Source organism: Leptinotarsa decemlineata, unplaced genomic scaffold (assembly GCF_025532065.1).
Source record: "Leptinotarsa decemlineata unplaced genomic scaffold, Ldec_3_MD MMD2_tig00026369_RagTag_RagTag, whole genome shotgun sequence".
NCBI lineage: Eukaryota > Metazoa > Arthropoda > Insecta > Coleoptera > Chrysomelidae > Leptinotarsa > Leptinotarsa decemlineata.
The window spans coordinates 4,719,329-4,741,879 of record NW_027412709.1 but is presented as its reverse complement, the minus strand read 5'-3'; the positions used below and the strand labels follow the sequence as shown (position 1 = coordinate 4,741,879).

Below are 22,551 nucleotides of genomic sequence, written 5' to 3'. Positions count from 1 at the left end.
CCATTCGGATTCCAGGACAAACGCGGCGGATACATATCTTCACCGACAGCAGGAGGTTGCCACACCTTAATGAGGATCTAGAAGTGATTTCGAACTGGGATGAAAGTAACTAAGTTCAGTTCAATGCCACAAAACCAAGGCAACGGTTTTCTCCTACAAAAATAAAGGTGTCCGAACCGTATATGAAAATCAGGTCAGACAATTCCACCTTCTGCGTTGATAAGTTTGTTGGGGGTTAAAATGGACACCAATATGTCTTCGCACAATCATGTCGCTGGAATTACAAATGCCGCTTCTCAGAAGCTTTGAACACTGTTCCAAACTAGAAAACTGTACACACCTCAGCAACTATTGATGCTTCATAAAGCTCAGATCAGACCTCCTTTGGAGTATTTTTCTCACGTAAAGCTTCTCAAAAGCTTCTTCTCAAAGCTTTTGAGAAGCGGCATTTGCAATTCCAGCGACATGATTGTGCAAAGACATATTGGTGTCCATTTTAATCCCCAACAAACTTATCGACGCAGAAGGTGGAATTGTCTGACCTGATTTTCATACCCTGAAGCTACTGAATTCCATCCAGAAAAGAACCATCCACCTAGGTGGAGACGCGAACATCACTTGCAACCTTGATAGTCTGGAACATCAAAGAAAGGTTGGAGATTTGTTTATCTTCTACAGATACTTCCACGGGAAGTGTTCAAGTGACTTGGCACATTTGATTCCACAACAAGTATATATCAAAAATACGCAACGCACTGTGGCTGCTCATCGTTTTGAGGTTCAACTCAGTACACCTCGTAATTCACTTTCAAGAACTCTTTGATTTGGAGAACTACGTTTATGTGGAATAAACTTCCTGATAATGTTTTTTCAAGTGAATAAATTCTCCAGTGATTCGAATTCAGTGGGAATCACTATTTTTGCACAGGCATCGATCTCAGAGCACCTCAAGGATTTTCCTATAGTACTTTTGTCCAAAAAAAAAGATGACATTATATGAATTATGATATCGAACTATGTGAAGTTTTTGTTGTAACTATTGACGAATCAGATTCGAAGTAAGAGTCGTTCAATTGTATTTCATTATTGACTGGTTTCATCAATAATGTGTACCAATTTCCACATTTTTTTTTCCTCAACCACCTTCATCAAATAGAAACTTTTTTTTGCAATTTTACATTTACGGCTCGAATAATCCAATACACTAATAACATATTTCAACACATCTTGAGGAAGGAGCTTCTCACCGGCCATGACTCAGTCGGGCAGTTGTATCTATTTGTTTAGGGTGAGTAATTACTGCACATCTTCAGAAAATGAATTATAATTCAGCAAGATTTCAAAAGCAGGTATGAAGTATTTATTTTCAGTGGTGGAATATTATCTGAAATATGAAATGATGAACGTAGAATTCGGATGGTCAAGCTATTTATCTAACGGTATAATGAAAAACTCATTTCTGAAAATAGTTGTGAAATTGTGGCATAATTTCGCGAAAATGAATCGTTCAGAATGAGAAGTTAGGGAGGAGAGCTATAAAAATAGCAGCATCAGGAAAAATGAAGTGGGTAGGTTACTAGAAAATCAGTTTTTTTGACGAGTGAGCCAGGCGAATAATAAATGGGATTTGTACGATTGTACAAATCGGTTTTTCATTTCGAGAGATAAAAACATAGTTTATTGAAAATACGTTAATAGATGTGGAGATAGAGATGTTTTCATTCCTCAAGTGATTTCATTTCTCAAGTCCATAGAATCATATATTCGTTTATTTTCAGGTGCGTATGCCCTTGGCTCAGGATCGATTGGTTACTCCGACAGAAGATCAAATCCAAGATCTTCTTTCAAAGCACCTTTATTACCACCAGTTCGAGCAACTCCAAATTTGATTCCAGCTGCTGTGAATTCCCCACTGCCGCCCCAACAGACACCAATTTTTGAATATCAATTTCCAGTGACAGGTTAGCACACGAATATGAAGTACATTATTATAAATTTTCAGCACACAATTTGTAATAGGTAGATTCGTTTCCAGAATTCCTTAGAATATTGTTGTCAAAAATATCTTCTCAATTCATGTTTTCGATGGAATTTTTATTTATGTTCTGGATGGTATCAGAACATAATTGTATCAAATTTGTGTTTCGGAAAAGAGCATAATTTATAATAATATTCTTCAGAGATTATATTTTTTTATCTTCAGGATTCACGCACAAATTTGAGAGTTTTTTCATCCAATGCATTTTTCAATTTCAGTTCAGTCTTTCTCTTGAAGATGATTACTTGTTGATTGAAACATGTGTCCAAGTGTTGAAAATAACGGTTTGGTGTTGGAATAAAACTCCAGTAATATTCAATACATCTTTCAATGTAGATAACCATGACATATCTGAACTCATTTCTGTGATAATTTGAAAAAATACAAAGAAGTCAACTCTATATACATATAATCGCAATATGTTACAAAATTTATAATAACTATCTCAACTGTCCTTAGTTACGTAGTTTGATGAAAAGAAAAATTACAATATCAACCCTTTTTTTCGAAATTCCATTAGACACCATGACTCAAGGTACCCCAAGCGCAACAATGTTGAAAGTCACAAATAATATATTATCAATGTCTGAACACAACTTTGTCCAACCCCCTAAAAAATTCCTCACTGGTTTCAAAAATTACATATTAAGTATAAATCATTAGCTTATCTGTTTTTTGGAATAACACGTTAAAAGGAATCACACGTTAAAAGGTAAGACCTCGTCAATCCTTAGCTCGCACAAGTTTCGACTTCTGAGGGTAGTCGTTCGTAGGGGTGCGACAGCTGGTTAACGGAAAAACAGATTTTGAAACAGATTTTTTTAAAACAGATTTTCATTGTATACCTACTAGCTATGAATTCATAATACTTGTACAACAATTTTCGCATGTGATTGAGTTACACCTGTATGAGAATAAATCGATAAATAAATAAGTTTCTGTACATCATCAATAGCAAAAATCCCAATTGAAGTAGGTAAGTATACTCGAAACGAGAATTTATTATCGCTCTTCATTTTCGAAGAATGTAGGAAGAAACCACATGCTGTTCGTTATTCAAATTCGAGAATAATGCATGAAAGAATATTATGAAAGTCAAAAACAAAGAGAACAATTTCTGTGCCAAGCATAAATTTTTGAAAATCCGTATGAAGATAATAATTGTAATAATTATCAATGACTCAAAAAAATTTTGAAATGAGGTGTGACACTGAAGTTTTTCGAGAGTAATTTCACATTTCCAAAAATATCTGGAAGCGGAAAGATAGAATCGAAAAAAATTTACGAAACACGACACTCAAAATATTAAACGAAAGTCATTTTTTGTGGAGGAAAATATAATTTTTATAGACATGCTTTGGGTATTTTCACCTTCCATATTTTTTTCAAATTATGGAAGATGAAAATACCCAAATTATGTTTTAGTTTGACCACATTCACAATTACAACAAAATATTATTTCTTGCGTGGAAACATCGTTGCCAAATCACCAAATTTCTTGAAAAATGCAAATATCTGAAACATGTTGATGTATTAATTTTTGAGACTCAATGTACATATTGATAAAGACATAACATCAATAAGAACCGTAACGTTTTGTTCACGGTAATATTGATTTGACAGTTATCTGCCTTAAAAAAAAATCTGTTTCAAAATCTGTTTTTCCGTTAATCAGCTGTCGCCCCCATATGAACGACAAAAAGTAATAATAATAATAGTCCATAATATATCTTTCGACATAATGCGGCCTTAAGAGTGCTATATAACCACCTACGGCACTCTTACGGTATCGAGGAGATATCAGTGTTGCCCTACGCTCCGGGGGATATTGAAACCTTTGTGGAAACGGTGAGAGCTGAATTTATTGGAACTATTCATCATCAGAGCATCACCATCAGAGCAAAACAATATTTGTCGTGGAGTTTTCAGCTCCTAACAAGACGACCATCGTCCGAAAATAGGGGGAAAATCGAATAAAATATCGACATTTCCTCCTCGAACTCCGCAGACTCTATCCGGAAAAGATAGTCATTCTGATTATCGGAGTCCTTCGAGAAATGATGTCTTCTATACTCTCGAATCTCAAAATCATGTCAGCTCGCCGCAGTGAGGCAGAAATGTGAGTCGGATAAATGCAGAAGGCTTTAATTATTGGCTCACTGCACTTACTCGTGGCACATGATCCACGAACCCAATGATCACTTACCCCACAATGTGGGTAGTGGTCGTTGGTTGATGATGCTGGCACGCCCTCCCGAATATATAGGGGCTGCGGAGAATAGGGCCTGACCAGCGCAAACTCGGGTTAAAAACCGTACCAGCAGCCCAGACGCACCCGGCAAGGAGAACTTATTTCTTTCTTCAATGCCAAATGCTGTTGTGACAAATACTCGATAGACCCCACACTTAACACTTGTCATTCAACGACGAGGCTCCCAGAACCGCCCCCTCCGATTAGTGGTTAGATGTGAGATGGTGAGGCATATAACGAGGTTAACACATGCAATGCCACTGGACGCTTTGAGTGGACGCATGAGGTAAGAGATAGCTTTGAACTTTCCTTCGCCGGATGCCATCTGACCAGAGTATACAACTCATGGCTGGATGGAAAGCAGCTGATTACGAATTTGTTTATTGAATGCGAGCCGCTATTATCCCCCAAAAATGGGATTTGTCAATTCCTAAGAGTTACAGACCAATAACATACCTAGTTCTCCTCGGCCAACAGAGCGAGGCGATATTTAATACCCGGTGAGACGAATATCGCCGGAAACAGAAGAAAAAAAATAGATGAAGTATCATGATTTTCTCTTCGAAATTGGAAGGCTATATCCAGCCCACTCCGTTGACGTGAATTTCCTGATTATTGGAGTCCTTTGGTGAATTGGAGATTGGCGAAATCACTCTCGAATTTCAAAATTATACCGGCTTTCCACACGAAGGCAAAAATCTTGGTGAGACAAATGCAGAAGACTCGCCATTCTTGGCTCATTGTGTCTACTTACAACACTAGGTTTCCTTACCCAAAGATTACTCAACTCACGGGGTGGAAAGTGGTTATTGGTTTATGATGCTGGCGCGCCCTTCTGAATCTGTTCAAACTTCGAAAAGCTCGACCTGATCTTTCATCGCCAAAAGAAAATAGTGACGGTAGCAATACTAATGATGATATTTGTTTTCACAATCCCAAAATGAGCCTCAACAATCCAAAAAAGTTCTAGTTCAACACCTGGTACCTCCTTCCCGGCCAGCTGCGACCCACTGACGTTCAGTGTTTGTCAAATTCAACTTTTTTTTTGAAAAAATTGAAAAAGTGCATTTCTAGATCGAATTCAACAGAAAGTTACTTAAAACAGTTGTGTCTACGGCAATTTTATATCCATATGCCAAATTTTATGCAACTAGGATAAAGTCAACGTTTTGCTTATTTCTGACAGATATCCCCTTTATTTTTAAAAACAAGTTCGGTTACTTATTATCAATGCATGTATACATAACAAACTCATCATGGAGTTTGACTTTTCTGATAAATTTTTACTCACACGAATATTTTTAGAGAGAAATTAAAAATGTGCTATACAAATTTTAACATGACTGGTGCAAAGTTTCAATCACTTGGCTATTTTCTTAAACAAACGTCAGTACCTTCAATTTTGAAGAAGCAGACACAACTCAAAAACTGCAATAAGTATTAATAAAATTACATTAAAATTTCAATATTCAGTATTTACAGATTATTTATTCACACTAACTAGTGCGGTAAGGAAGCTTAATCACGTTGAATACAATTTTTAAGTAGGTCTTGACAACCAAAATGCATGCTATGGTAGTGTCAATATGTTGATTTTTTCGTCAAATTTTTAACAGTTATTGTTGTAATAATGTTGTCTCTTCAGGAAAAAATAGAAATAGTTTTAATATATGGTGAGAATACACCATACCGGCAAGTAGCTAACATTTTTAATGAAAGGCATCCAGGAAAAAATGTTCAACATACTACTGTGTCAAGGATAATGTCGAAATTAAGAGAAACAGTATCCGTAGCAAATCAATTTAAGAGAAAGTAAATATGATAAGGAGGCCCAACTCAACATTTGTTTGAAAGTTATTGAACACGGGCAAACGAGCATAACCGATATTATAAAAAATACCGATTACAAGAGCGGAAGTGTTAGAAAATTTTTATTAAAGAATAAATTTTGGCCTTACAAGCCAAAATTTATTAACACATGAAAAGAACGACATTTTGATGTCCGTTTGGGGTTTTCATTCTGGTTTCAAGGAGAGAGAGAAGAAAATGTAAAGTTTCCGTTTACAATTTTATAGACAGATGAGGCAACGTTCTCTTCAAATGGAACGGTAAGTTCTCAAAATTGCCGATGGTGGGCTCAAGAAAATCCCAATTTCACAGTTGAATGTTGTGATCAGTATTCCTTTAAAACTAATGTATGGTGTGGGATACTTAACGACCAAATAATGGGGCCATTTTTCTTTGGGGAAAATTCATCATCCGTCGGTTATCTCAACCTTTAAAATAATGAGGTTAGTGAAGTTTCAGATAATATGCCTTCAAATATTAAATACGACCTATGGTATCAGCTTGATGACGCACCAATACATCACACGGTTGCTGTAAAACAGTCCCTCCATCAAATGTTCAGAGGCAAAGTTTTTGGACGTAACTGGGAACATTATTGGCCACCTAGATCATCCGACTTGACGCCTTTAGACTTTTTCCTGTGGGTTTACCTGAAACGAAAAGTGTACCGAAGTAGATCATTTACTGTCATACAACATCTGGAAAATACCATTCGCGAGAGCTGTGCAAATATAAATCCCCGATTCATTAAAAATGCAGTTACAGATGTCTGTAGAAGGACCATAATTTGTATTGAACGTGAAGGACGACATACTGAAATGTAGGCTCATTTAGATCAATAAGATCAATAAGTAATTTTTTGTACCCATTTGTATTTTATATAATATAATTGTTGTTTAAAATTTATAATAATGATAATAGTTCTATCAAAATTATTTGAATTTTTTTGTAGTTGCCTCTGCTTTTTCGAAATCAAAGGTTTGTTTAGGAAAATAGCCAAGTGATTGAAACTTTGCACCAGTCATGTTAAAATATTTATAGCAAATTTCTCTCTAAAAATGTCCGTATGAGTGAAACTGTATCAGAAAAGTTAAACTCCATGATGAGTTTGTTATGTATACATGAATTGATGACAATTAACCGAACTTGTTTTTTAAAATAAAGGGGATATCTGTCAAAAATAAGCAAAACGTCAACTTCATCCTAGTTGCATAAAACTTGGTATATGGATATGAAATTGCCGTAGACACAACTTTCTCAAATAACTTTTTGTTAAATTCGATCTAAAAAGGCACTTTTTCAATAAAAAAAAAATGAATTTGACAAACACTGAACGTCAAAGGGTCGCAGTTGGCCGCATCATTTCAAGTTGAATTTAAAGCACAAACAAGTGCCGAAGTTAAATTTCATTGAAACTTTTCGAAAAAAAAGTTTCCCATATGGTGCGCACTTTAATGGTGACACTGTATGTAAAATAGTTCTGGAAAAATATTTCTACTCCAAATGGGGTGAAATAAATAACGATTCAGCTTATAAAATCTCTTTGAATATAATTTTAGATTTCATAAACATTGCAAGTGAAGATCATTTGAAAAGCGAATGTTTTGTAAGGTGAGAGACTTGACCTCTTTGGTAGAGATTTAAGCTGTGAATATCAATTCTTCCATATTTATTTCCGTAGATATTTCAGTTTAAAACAAAAAAGAAAAGAAACGGTTCAGAAATATATGGGCGTGTTAATACCAGACAGTGACATTTTACTCAATTTCGCATCTTTAGTAATTGTGTGTTTCAAATTCGGTAAATTTATTTGAGACTTAATTTTGCATTTTTTCTATACGAATAACATCTCTATGAACCATGCATGGTCCGTACATCCAATATCACTCAATCTTATTTTGGTGATGTCGATAACAATGTTTGTAAAAATACAGCTATTTGAAAAACAATATTATCATCAGAGTCAATGGAGATTATGATTTCATAAGGTCTGTAATCGATACAAGACCAAATTTTTTGATCTTCCACAACATGTAGAACGAGAGTTCTACTATATCATACATTCATGATATTTTAACGTACCAATTTAACCAAATGTTCATCTATAGTTCATTCAGCTATCATCTATCGACATGAAAAGGCGCTCAACAGATTTTCGAGGATGATGAGGTGTCATTTGAATATATAGTGAATGTAGGTCCAAGTATCCTTTCCGTTCAGTCTCCACTTCGTTAAAAACCTGATAACGATTGGTGAACATCCACAAAAGTGCAAAATAGAAAGCATTATCTGGCGATTTACCGTATCAGATGCTATATAGTCAATCTACATATATGAGAATTGCTGTTGTTGTTCTTACTGCAACAGTAGTAGCTCTTTCAATATCGTCCACGAGATTCAGTAAGCTATAGTACAGCTGTAGTGAAGCAACAATATTTGGCACTTTCCAGCAATCACAAAAATAATTTTCCAACAAACACGAAATTACTGTATCCAATAGAACGGACAAAATCATAGGACAATATAAAAATTATCTTTATATATTCATTAATTCACGAGACATTCTCAAACCTCATTGAATTCAGTTTTGACTTAGATGATGATGAAGTGATAGGTGCTATACCATTGTTGATGTTCAAATAATTTATGAATTTCTACAATCATTAAAAAAATTCTTGAAAGTTCGAAGACCTACAAGTGCTGAATTTCCTCATTAACCACATGATGCAATATTTTTCTCTTTAGTTTTATCTTGACTGAGTCTGAAAAATTTTTTTTTCCTAAACAGAGCTTGAGAATTATTTCAAATAAAGGATTGCATCCAACGTTTCTTTTTTCTGCCTACAGGTCAGTTGCCAACAGATCAGAATGGCTACGAATATCTTCCTCCCAATCGAGTAGGTTTTGGTGATCCTCTTCCAATAAGACCACTGAAGACAAGGAACGCATATGCAACACCATCGCCTCTACAGTTACCACATCAGGAACCAGTTTATTCTTCTCTTGATCCTTCCCAATTGATGCAGCAACCTCAACCTGTTCAGCCTGAATTTATCCAAACAACGCACATCCTCCAAAATACTGAGTCTGTTACTCCAAAAGACGCAAATCGAGCAGATATCTATGGGCAGGATATCATAGATTTATATTCTTCATCTTATCTGAAATGAAAATGTCTTACATTAGGTAAAAACGGAATAAGTTAGAAAACATCATGATTTTGCAGTTGATGATTGTTACATTTAACATCTTCTGAATATTTTGATCGTGTCAAAATTTATTGGTTTCATCAAACGTCAAGGATCAGATGAGCAGAAAATGTATAAAGATTCCACTGGTTAAATTAAGAATAAAGTTATGGTGGAAAAACATGTTCATAAGTGATTTCATTTAATTTCAATGAATGTCTTGAAAATTTTATAAATTTATAGTGGCCGTTTCAATATAACTTCACTGCTACCAAGGTATTGCTCTGCTAAACCCTTAATTTCCTGATTGTTTATTGAATATTTATATGAGTTCATGAACACATTATTAAAAATATACGTCTTATCGACTATTCATTTTGATTTGGGTCCAGTTGCGTCAGATTCGTATAGAAATGTTTTGAAAATTATTTTAAATTGTTTGTCAATGCAAAATAGTATGTTCGATGTCGTTTTCATGTGAGTGCTTAGTTATTATTTATTGTCGTTATCAGAGTAGTGGAATGTGTATTCCAAAAAATTGTTGAATACTTTGTCATTAAAATTTATAATTCATATTGAAAATTGTATTTTCATTCCTTTCGAGTCCTTCTTTATCCTTGTAATACTTCGAATTTATCATATGCATAGAATGCACAAGAATGAGGTGAGATAAGAAGTATATATAAAAATAATAATAATGATTATAATAGCCATATTCGAATGCTCTAGACAAAGGAACTCATTAAATAACCAACAGAAGTATTTAGTGTTGCGGTTTTGTCGGGATGTACATTCTACACAACGCCCTGTACGTGTTGGTTCATTGGGATCTCGTCGCAGCTCTTTCGATGGTACTTTCAATATTTCTTTTATTCTTGTTCTTATAGGTCTTGGCAGGTGGTGATTAGTATGTCTTCTTCTTAAGTGATTTTCAGTAAGACCAATTGCAAGTTTCGTTAGAAAATGCCTTCTCAGGTTCATATCATTTTCTCATTATAGTTATGTATGACATATGCATTTATTCTGCTAGTATTCAGCAAATCATAAAATACAACTTCTTGTATCGCGTGCCATGTCATAGTTTGCTGATAGCTTGTCCACCATGTCCACTTCTATTTTCATATGATTTAATTCCAAAATTATTATAGTTTTTCCACTTTCTTCATCAACTTCGTCTCTATCATGCATTGAGGATGAGAGCAAAAGGTTTTTTTCAGGTTTTGGAACGTCGGACACAATAGTATAATTTATTTGGAATGCAAAAATACTTGATCAAACAGGACGGTTCAAACCATTCACAAACTCAAAAGGCAACTGTCTTTTTTTTCTCATTGTCCTCAATAATGTTAATTTGTGCTCATCCAGTAGTTTAGTGGAAAGCTTCACGCTCGTAAACTAATTGTCTGTGGTAACATTTCGTCTGTTTCACTACCTAACTGGCATAAGCATTCTACAAACGCCATCTATAGGGAAGTTGCTAATTCAAACATAGAACCCTGCGGTTGTTTACCTACGTAAAATTCCATATTCATAGTATATAACATTTCAGCGTCTAATAACGAAAATATTTGTACCCCATACTGTAATTACCGACAACCTTCTGGAAAACCTCCCGGATGATCGCTACTTGTCACTGGTTCGTTGTCGCGTCTTGTGCAGTGGTCATCGAATCGAATATGTACCTACATAAGTATAATAAACCAATTGAAGCTTCAATTTCGATGATATCTGTTGGTTTTATATAAGTGTCTCTATAATATTTCCCTTATCCAAAACTCACGTTATATGCGATACGATAATTTCAAGACTAGAAACGTCGAAAAATGTACGCCATATGTCTACGGGGTCAACTAGATCTCTAGCTGGTTGTTTTACTCCGTGTAACTGAGTAACAATACTCTTTGATCTCTTGATTCCCCAGTATGAAGATCTTCCGGATCTTCATACTGGGGAACAGTGCTTTTTCCATTTTGTGTAGTATAACTTATCTGGTCTATCCGTAAAGTAATTTTTTGTAGATGATTATGATGTTATTGATTCTGCTTTTTCTGTTTCTATAACATTTTCTTCCTCATAAGGTTCTTCTTCATGATTTTGCTCGGTATCTGAATCATCTTTTCTTCTTTCAATATGGTCTCGTTCGTCATTATTACTTCTATCATCGGACTGTTCTGTTTCGGAGTCCGGCAAACCCTCTGGTACCAACTGCTGCAGCCATTTTTGTTCGGCCTCATTATTCTTTAATAATAAAAATCACTTAATTTCATATGATCAATATATTTAGGATTGTCAAATATAAAAACATAATTTCGACTCACGATAAATAAATATGAGAGAAAACAATTAGCAATTACCAATGAAAAATATACATACGATATTGGTGTTGTCGGTCTACCTTTCCACATCGCAATTCGGTGACGTACGGTGCCACAGACCAACATATTGGTCTGTGGCACTGTTTTTGAAATGTTTACTATAAAGCTGACGTTTCTACAAACGTCAGCCTCCACTGAAAAAGTGATATCGAGCTAGGAAGGTACCAGAGGAAATAGCGCGGTCTCTCAAACACAATAAAAATGAACGGTACTTTTTCATTTCGTCGGAATGTGCGACCGTACGTCACCGGTGGAGCGTTGAACGCCATTCGAAATTTCAATCCATGTACATATACAATCATATACATATAATGCGTTGTTGCTGAATAGTTTTGATGCACTAGCACCATTGCATGTCGTTTTTATAAAACACATAAAACCTCCCTGGTTAACTGTCTTCATCTGAAAGATGATTGAATTGGGAGATGAAGCATTTCATAAAGCGAATAAAACCAAAATTGAACAGGACCACCTATTGCCTCAATAATAATAGCGGCAATTCAAGAAGAAAATCTCCAAAAAAACTGGGTAAACTGCATTTATACACGAAAGTTACGTCTCTTACTGTTCAATCGTATGATCCAAACGAAGTTGATGAATATTGTTACGTTTTCCCTCATGGATTTGCCAATAATTTACTACACTTGACTCAACTTTATTTCACTGCTACACTAAAAATATAACTGAACACTTCAACTGAAACTTCAAACTGATATTCATATGTCTATCGTCTTATTAAATCACTTCGTACCGTTCTGTCCACTAGATTTTTTGATTTGGATATGGCTAGCGTTTATATATGGTAATCGAAGTATCTGGAGCCGATAGGAAAGTAACTGGAAGTATCTCTAAGCGACGCGGAATCGCCAAGTGCAAGTCGAGTTGAGTGTGATCTTGGCCACGTCACAATTGATTTACGACGACCAGCGGCAGCCCGCGTAATTTTTTTCAGCAATAATTTTGCAATTTTCCCTCAATGATAGCCCTGTTGATGATTCATTTTCAACTCATTACGATCGAAATGAACAAAACATCTCATTATTCCACTTCTTTTGGAAGGGAATACTCGAGTCAACTGGATCTGATGATATAAACATAAAGATGATCATTTCATGCTGTCCTAGAATATCACCATTCATAACTGATATTGTTAACTCTTGTTTTCTTGATACACAATTCCCGAACGCCTGAAAATTTTTACAGGTAACACCTCTACTGATACTTCTACTCATCCCACACCTCACCAGATAATCATGGAATATCATATCATAAAAGCAACGTAGAATATTCATAGAATATGCTTGAATGAATATGGCAGGATTGTTCCCGAGAGAATGTGCATATAATGTCTATAAATGGATTATTCTCCCGTGAATATTTTAAGAATATTGTCTATCGAATATACCATATGGAATATATTTAGAATATATCCCCAGGGTATATTTCGAAATATTTTATCCGGTGTATTACTGGAATATTGAATTATCTTATGATGATGTATTCAAATAATTCGATATTATTGAAAACAAAAATATAAGATTTTAAACGAATGCATAACCTAATGTATACAAGCCTTATAGTTTCAACCAGTTTTTGAACTCATGAATTGCTTCAAATATTGGAAACGACAAAAAAATTCGAATGGTCCAGTAAATGAATCAATTGCATTGATAAATCGGTTTATTCTAATCCTATTTGTCTTTTTTTATTTGAAATTATTCAATTACAAAGCGACAGATTTTGACAACAGAGAAATGGGGAAGTGAAGTATTGGAGTAAACGTTTCTCATTGGTCAACTAAAGTGTAACACGCGGCAGTCGAAGCTCTGTGAAAGCGGCTGCCCCTTAACGCTTGCCAGCTTTGCTTTGAAATCGACAATTGGTTTAAAATGACGGTTGGCATTGGTGTTATTATCAAAGTATCATTTTCTCATGGTTAGTGTACCATTTATAGTTTGAGGCTGTCCAAATTGCACTACAGCGAATAGTTTGCTTTTGCGTCTTCAAACAGTAGAGTTACATATTCAGTATTTAAGAAAAGTAAGTAAAAGACAATGGTATCGATAATAAACTCATGGTGCTTAGCATACAATACCTCATTTCAGGGCCGAGTAGGGTTGGTGTGTGGGATTTGTTGGTTTGACTGAGTACATGTTTAAACGAGAGTGATTTCAGTTGTGTATCTTCAGTAGGGAGAAGTAAGTGAATGACACATTTTTTTGCATCATTTGTTTTTACAATTGTCATCATTCTTTTTCAAGATAGTATCAATAAGCCCAAAAGGAAAAGGAGTGGTACCTGGCCAAGAAACTGAAAAAGTAATGAGTACTTCTCAACAACGGGTTTCTCTCCAGGTCACAAAAAGTTGTAAATCTTCATGAGAAACCTATGAGAAAAAATATCTATTTAATTTTTATTCCAATTTTATTTTGCCACTTTCAAATAGTGATAATGTTAATGTATAGACAGACAGATTTCGTTCCAGCTATTTTAAAGCTTTCAACGGAATCAGTCATCAGCTGGTCATATCAATATCACAGTAAAACTGTGGTATGGAACTTCCCTTGCGTCGAGGCTTCCTCTCTAGCCGAAAATTCTAAGTCTCCTGGATTTGCAACATTGTCTGGGGAAAAATTGAAATGAAAACAATACCAATATCTTGGTAACAACTATCTGTTCCATCCAGTAGCGGTTGAAACTTTTGGTGTCCATTTAGGAAACACTTGCTACATGAATAGCATTTTACAAGTGTTGTTCATGACGAAGAATTTCAAGAACGAAGTTTCAACGATGAACGAGAATGTTTTCTACTTATTCACCAAACTCAAACAATTGTTCATGAATTGGCAGTTTCGTGAGAATGTATCATCTCTCCCACCAAGCGATTTTCTGAAGTCTTTGAAGTCCACTAGATACTCGTTTGGACAACAAACTTGTTTACTTCATAGTAAATGTTCATGAGGTAGCAATGACGATGTGATTTTTTGGAACTACAACTAGAGTTCCCCATTATAAATGATAACCAGTCCGTGCAAATCTTATTGTTGAATCATCCGAAAATTGAACTTTCAACGGGTGATGATCAACTGTATTGCCAAACATGCACCAAACTGACTGACTATTATAAGAAAACAAGTGTATCTGAGGCACCAGTCAATCTAATTACACTGATGATCTTCAAACGTGACTCAACCTCTGACGGGAGCACCAAACTCTTACAAATGTTCGGAATGGATGAACACTTCAATCTAGGGGAACACTATTGTAATCTTCATGCAGTCATTGTTCACTGTGGTTCTGGCGTTGAATATGGCCATTATTACGTGTATCGTCACCACCTCCCTGTATAGTGTGTTTGTCTGATTAAGTAGAGTTTTTGTTTTCATTTTTTTTGTTTATATTCTTATCGCGAGAAGACTGTGGTTTTCTGTCTGCCGCGAGAGGAAGAACATATAGACAAAAGTTAATTCTCATTCATTAGCACCACTGAACAGAACGAACTACTCGATAATTTTCAAAGACCTATTAAAACAGTCCACTAAGTTACCCAATATATAACATGGTCCATACGAGCCGGATATTGTGAATTCTTGAAAATTTTCGTTTGTTCGTTTTGTTCAGACTCTTTAGTTCTAAGACAAATACATTTAATTTTCTCCTGTTGGCAAAAAACACAAGAAGTCAACGTTCTGTTGAATACCTCTCTATCGTTTTGTTTTTTAATTTCACATCCGATCTTTACTTGTTTTTTTTTTTTTTTTTTTTTTGAAAAATATTTAATACTTGGAATTTTTGCTAGAGGTGAGATATTGATTCTCAATATACGAGGTGTGATCGAATAATTTTGTTCGGTACGATTATTTATCAAGCTATTTTGAAGCGTGTTATTTAGCAATTCAGTGGTAGTTCAAGATGACGGCTAACGCGAATAAAATAAAACAATGTCAGGCTCTTCAACAAATTTATATAGACCGTATGAGCGATATTGCTGAAATAGCAGAAGCTGCCAAAACGTCTGTGGATCTTCATTCTCTATTTAAATCAATGTGTTCGCACTTAGAAAATATTTATCAAGACTTTGAAAAGCATAATGCAGTTCTTTTGCCACTCCTCATTTCAGTGGATGAATATGACAATGAGGAATTTGAAGTTCTATCCAGAGGATTTTACAAGCATTATTATGCAGCAAAATCTACCTTTTCTCAATAATTCAATACAGTCGATGTTGTAAACAACCCAAGTCCACCCGAAATGAGTCATGTGAGATTGCCAAAAATCGAACTTGTTGAATTTGATGGCAATTTCAAGCAATGGAAAACCTTTATTGGCATGTTCAACAGTTTAGTCCATGATAACTCCTCTTTGAAAAACATAGATGAATTTAACCCTATCTCGGATGCAAACTATATTGTAGCATACAATTCTTTGATAAAACGTTACGAAAACAAAAGACTCCTTGCGAATGCTCACTATCTCGAGTTAGAAAATGCTCCTCGAATCCCTGATAATAATATTTCCTCTCAAAATCTCAGAAAACTCGTAGACACGTTCACAGAAAATATTGCAGCTCTGAAAAATTCAGGGTTTCCTACAGACCAATGGAGCTTTTTGCTTTTTAATATGCTTGTACGGCGGTTAGATTCAAATACAGTTGGTTGATTCGAAATTGAAATTGGTTCTGATGACATACCGACATTTGATGACCTTCGAGATTTCGTGCTAAAACAATCTAGTGCCTTAGATAGAACTTTCGATTGCACACAGAAGAAAATTCCTAAACCCGATATTAAAGCCAGAACACATTTGCAAAATTCATCTTCCAATTTTACCCCCAGAAGATCGTTTCACGCCCAGGTTAAACATGTGATCTGTTCAGTTTGTGATGGCAATCATCATATTTACAAATGTCCACAATTCATCTCTCTGAATGTTGAGGATCGCTTTAATATGATGAAAACGAAAAGATGGTGCTTCAACTGTCTCGGTTCAAGACATGTGATAAAAGATTGCACTTCAAAATCACACTGTCTTAATTGTGGGCAGACACATCATACTTTGTTACACTTTGGCATCACCGCTCCTTCCATAAATCGACTTCATCAAGATCAAAGCTCATCTCTGCCTCCTGTAGGAGATAATCTACCACAATATCAAGCTTCTTCTGCTTTCACGAACATCAAACCCTCAACTCATTCTCAATGTCAATCGTCGAACATGAATACTACCATACTCTTATCAACAGCTCTTATTGAAGTTCTTGATGCCCGCGGTGACTATCAACAAATTCGTGCCCTCCTCGATTCAGGTTCACAAATCAACATTATAAGCCAAAGTTGCTGCAATCGTCTTGGATTATATAATCAAAAACTCAATATTTTCCTCTCCATCCAAGGTATAAATGAAATGAATTCCTCAGCTTCTAAAGCAGTCTCCCTGCAGATTCGCCCGTGCACTAGCCCTTAACCTCTTATCAAGTTGAATGCCATCGTAATACCCAAGGTTTGTAATAAAATGCCTAGTCATGACCTCAATGTTACGTCTTGGTCTCATTTGTCGAACCTCAAGCTTGCTGACCCTCATTTCAACATCTCCAATGAAATCGATCTTCTTCTAGGAGCCGAAATATTTCCTTTGATCCTAAATAGTGGTCGCCGGCCTGGGAAACATAACGAACCCAACGCATTTCATACCATTTTTGGTTGGATTCTCATGGGATCAATTCCCAACCCTTCTAGTTCGGAATTACTCACATCTTTACATTGCTCTTGTAATCCTTATCTCGACTCAACACTCAAATGTTTTTGGGAACTGGGGGAAGTCCCAAGAATATGTAAGTCCTCTCCTGAAGATTCTGTTTGTGAAGATATATTCTCTAAAACTGTGTCCCGAACAGCCTCAGGCAGATATATAGTCTCACTTCCCTTTCGAGCCAATGCACCTATATTCTCTAATTCTCTAGAACTCGCTCTCCGACGATTTCATCTTCTCGAACTCAAATTGAATAGAAATCCTTCATTAAAAGAACAGTATTCCGAATTTATGCGGGATTATCTCTCTCAACACCATATGTCACCTATAACAGAAACATACAATAACGCTGATGAATATTTCATCCCACATCAATGTGTTTTGCGACCAAAAAGTGCTACCACCAAACTGAGAGTGGTATTCGATGCTTCTGTGAAAACCACAGGTGGGGTATTACTCAATGATACTTTATTAATAGGACCCAAGCTTCAGAGTGACTTGGTTACTCTCCTATTGAATTTCAGAATGAATCGTATCGCTCTCATGGTAGACATTCGTCAAATGTATCGTCAAATTCTCCTTTCCATACAGCATAGGAAGTATCAGAAAATTCTATAGAGATTCTTTCCAAACGAGCCAGTTCAGAAATACGTTCTAAATATTGTCACTTATGGAGTGAGCTCGGCCCCTTTTCTTGCGATAAGAACCCTTCTGCAGCTTGCTCAGGATGAAGGTGAAGAATTCCCCTTGGCAGTTAAAGCCATAAAAACCTCCTCCTATGTAGATGACATCGTGACAAGTTGCCAGTCAGTTCAAGAAGCTCAAAGTCTCAAATCTCAACTCATTTCGTTGCTCAGAAGAGGAGGATTCGTGCTTCACAAATGGAAAAGTAATCACACTTCTTTACTTGCCCAAGAAGTTTCGAATAACTCTACCTCGCTTGATCTTAATAATGATTCAACTGTAAAGGTTCTAGGTTTACAGTGGAATGCTTCCGCTGATCATTTTTCTTTCACTATATGTTCCAAGTCAGTACCTTGCTCCAAGCGAAATATACTTTCCGAAATTGCCAGGATATTCGACCCCTTGGGATTTCTTAGTCCTCTTACTCTTTTTGCAAAAAGGCTCATTCAACATTTGTGGACCTTAGGAATAGGCTGGGACGAAAATCCTCCTTCGGAAGTGACATGCATTTGGAATCGGATAAAGGATGACCTTCCAATTCTCTCAAACATTAGCGTTCCTCGCTTTCTATTCCATACCTCTTCTTTTTCCTGTACCCTGCATGGCTTTGCTGATGCCAGTGAACATGGTTATGCGGCCGTTGTATACTGTCGATATGAAACTATGGATGACATACGCGTTAGCCTGATATGCGCAAAATCCAAAGTATCTCCTCTTAAAACCCTCTCTATCCCAAAACTCGAACTCTCTGCGGCTTGTCTACTAGCTGATCTCCTTTTTTTCGTTATAAAGATTTTTGACAAACAAATTCCCGTAAGCAATATTTTTGCCTGGTCAGACTCAGCAACAACCTTGTCATGGATACGTTCGTCTCCTCATAAATGGAAAACTTTCGTAAGTAACGGCGTAAGTCGAATTCAAGACAAGCTCTCCCCTGAAGTTTGGCATCACGTTCCATCAAAAGACAACCCTGCTGATTGTGCATCTCGAGGCCTTTTTCCATCCCAGCTAATAGATCATTCCCAATGGTGGGCGGGGCCTACTTGGTTTCGCCAACCTTCGACGTTTTGGCCCTCCATGGTTAGCTCCGCTGAGTTAGATGCAGAATATCTCCTGAAAGAAAAAAAACTGTTTTGTCCACCCAAAGAGAAAGTAATTTTCTCGATATCCTGTTAGAAAAGTATTCCTCCTTCACCAAAATTCAAAGGATTGTCACTTATGTAAAGCGTTTCCTTCATAATTGTCAGCTTCCTCCTTCCGAACGAAAGTTGTCTTACCTCACGTTCGAAGATCTCCATCATGCTTCACTCTCCCTAGTTAAACATATCCAATCTCACGTGTTCCACTCTGAAATCTTCTCCTTACTCAGTGGAAAAGTTTTAGAGAAATCACTCCGCAAGTTGAATCTCTTTCTTGACACAAATGGTCTCTTGAGAGTAGGTGGTCGTCTTACACACTCCAAACTCACTTATGACAAACGACACCCGTTATTATTACCCAGCAAACATCGGTTAACCGACTTAATCAACGAAAGTGTACACTGCCAATATTTCCACCCTGGTTTCCAAACTCTGTATTTTCTCTTACTCCAGAAATACTGGATATTATCTGCGAAACGCACCATCCGTAAGAAACTTTCAAAGTGCCTCACATGCTGGAAACAAAATCCCATTCCATCCCGAGCTCCAATGGGAAACCTCCCTCCATTACGCGTGTCACAGATGAAACCATTCTCTTGCATTGGCATCGATTTCGGCGGATCCTATTCCATAACTCTCGGTCGACATCGTGGTGCGAAAACCCACAATGCCTATATTTGCCTCTTCGTGTGTTTTGCGACTAAGGCACTCCATTTAGAGTTGGCGACAGATTTGACATCCGAGACGTTTTTGGCAGCTCTGCGGCGCTTGATTGCTCGACGTGGTAGGGTTACAAAGATATTTAGTGATAACGGGACTAATTTTATTGGAGCTTCTCGAATCCTCAAAGGTTTTCATATTGCTGCTCAACAAGAGCTAATCGAGTGGAGTTTTATCCCCCCTTCTAGTCCTCACTTCGGTGGATTGTGGGAGGCTGGTATCAAGTCAGTTAAAAATCACATCTCTAGAGTCCTTGGAAATCAGCTTCTTACCTACGAAGAATTCAACACTTTATTGGTCCAAGTAGAATCAGTTTTGAATTCTAGGCCGCTGTGTCCGATCAGCTCTGACCCTAATGATCTGTCCGTTCTCACTCCAGGTCATTTTTTAACTCTGGAACCGCTGAATGCTTTCCCCGATGAAGAGCTTGGCAAAGTCACGTTAAATAGACTATCACGATGGCAGTTGATTCAACATTTACATAAAGATTTCTGGTCGCGATGGAGCAAAGAGTATCCCCATATCTTGTTCCAGCGAGGCAAGTGGACTGATCCCACTGTTAACATTGAACTGGGTACGATGGTTTTAATTAAGCACGACTCAATGCCTCCCTCACGTTGGCAACTTGGCCGTGTGGTTGAAGTTTATCCGGGCACAGACGGAATAATACGCGTTGCCTCAGTAAAAACTCCTACTGGATTGCTCAAACGGTCAGTGGTGAAGCTTTGCCCTTCACCACTCGAAAATAATCAATAAAATGCCTCGGCATTTTAGGTGGGCGGTATGTATCGTCACCACCTCCCTGTATAGTGTGTTTGTCTGATTAAGTAGAGTTTTTGCTTTCATTTTTTTGTTTATATTCTTATTGCGAGAAGACTGTGGTTTTCTGTCTGCCGCGAGAGGAAGAACATATAGACAAAAGATTCGATTCCGGAGAAAGAACCGAAAATGTTCGAGAAAACTGCAGTTGTACTGGAAAAGTGCAGTTTCTTATCTCTCTCTCTCTCTATTCACCGATTCCTCAAGTGCCGTTGTGACCAAAATCAAGGTAAGGAAATCACAGACACGTTAAATTCTCTCTTTTTGATATCATTATTATTGTTAGTTAATTTTCATTCATTAGCACCACTGAACAGAACGAACTACTCGATAATTTTCAAAGACCTATTAAAACAGTCCACTAAGTTACCCAATATATAACATTACGTATTGGTCAAAGACGAAACGGACTGGTTCAAATTTGACGATAGTCGTATCACAAAGTGTTCTGGCAATGTTTCGAATTTATTGGCGCCTCTGGAGACACGCTACATTTTGTTTCATAAAAGAGAAGACATTAGCAGATCAAGATCTTCAGATGATGTGGTGCTGCAGATTTTTCCCGATTTTTCTGCAGCTGAAAAAGCAAATGCGCCACTGGAATCAATGAAGTCGGCCCGGAGCACCAAATAATTTTTGTTGTTTCATAATTTTATGATTTGTATTACTTTGTTTCATCTAATTTTACTCTCTTACAACTCCATATTTGTAGTATGTGTTGTAAGTTATATAATACTGAAGTATAGTGGTCTCTCTACAGATGCTTTCGAATCAATGAAAAACTTCTTGGAAAATAGGTCACAATGTGTAAAAACAAAAAAAGGTCGTTGAAAAAACTGTTGTCATTTCCAAAAGCACAAAAGTAACAAATAAATGTAAGAAAATCGAAATTCATTCTGTTCTGAAAGAATTGGAAAAAATACAACATGTTAACAAATCAAGTGAGCGTTGAGACTCTGCAAAATTTTTCAAGAGCGACAAATTTAGGATCAATATTCGACAAGTGTCTACGTTTCCAACCATATGTAAATGAATGAGGATGATACACCCTAATCGTGTCCATTGAAAATATTTTATTAAAATTACATGGGTCAAAAAATATCAATCTTACGTTACATTTTCGGTACAAGAAATTATGATAGTGTATCTTACAAATCATCTGAAATGTGGTTGTTAACTATAAGATATGAAAACTTCATATCATAATATCATCAAATATAAATTTCCTCATAATCTGTTGCATTCCAAACCGATTTTCTCGACTCAAACTTTCGTTTCAGATATCTAATCGTACCAACATCACATATAAGTGTGTTATTTAAAAAAAATTCAGGTAAAAGATGACATCGTTGAAGTCGTTGAAAGCAGGCCCAACGTATAACTTCAAGATGAATAATGAGTTCTAAAACGATCCTTGATTTTTTTCAACCCGTTGCAAGCTACAATAACAAACTGTTTTTTTTTTTTGGAAAAAAAGGTTGTGGCTTTCTACTTATATAAACAAAATCTGCTTGAGAAAGTAATTTTTGTCTGAATCGTGAAATTCGACGAAAACTTGTCCGACAATACTCGTATATCAGATTCAACGTGATTATATGAAATCCGATATCACTAATGACGACTGGTTTGACTTAGCAAACTTGTGACGTCAACAACCTGTGAGATAGCGTATCAATGTGACATTACATTTGTTAAATTTCAAGTGAGGATTTTGCAGTATATAAATGAAAATGTGAATTGA

The 22,551-nt window shown here is 36.3% G+C and overlaps 1 protein-coding gene across 1 annotated transcript in view; it reads left to right on the top strand.

Annotated features, from left to right (window-relative positions):
- LOC111508593 (uncharacterized) overlaps positions 1 to 9,884 on the top strand; it is a 95,920-nt gene extending 86,036 nt beyond the window's left edge. Inside the window, exons 4-5 of the mRNA XM_074185210.1 lie at positions 1,779 to 1,961; positions 8,985 to 9,884. Of these exons, the coding sequence (XP_074041311.1) occupies positions 1,779 to 1,961; positions 8,985 to 9,307 (506 nt within the window). The 3' untranslated portion in view covers positions 9,308 to 9,884. The remainder of the gene's footprint in view (positions 1 to 1,778; positions 1,962 to 8,984) is intronic.
- The last annotated feature ends 12,667 nt before the right edge of the window (positions 9,885 to 22,551 follow it).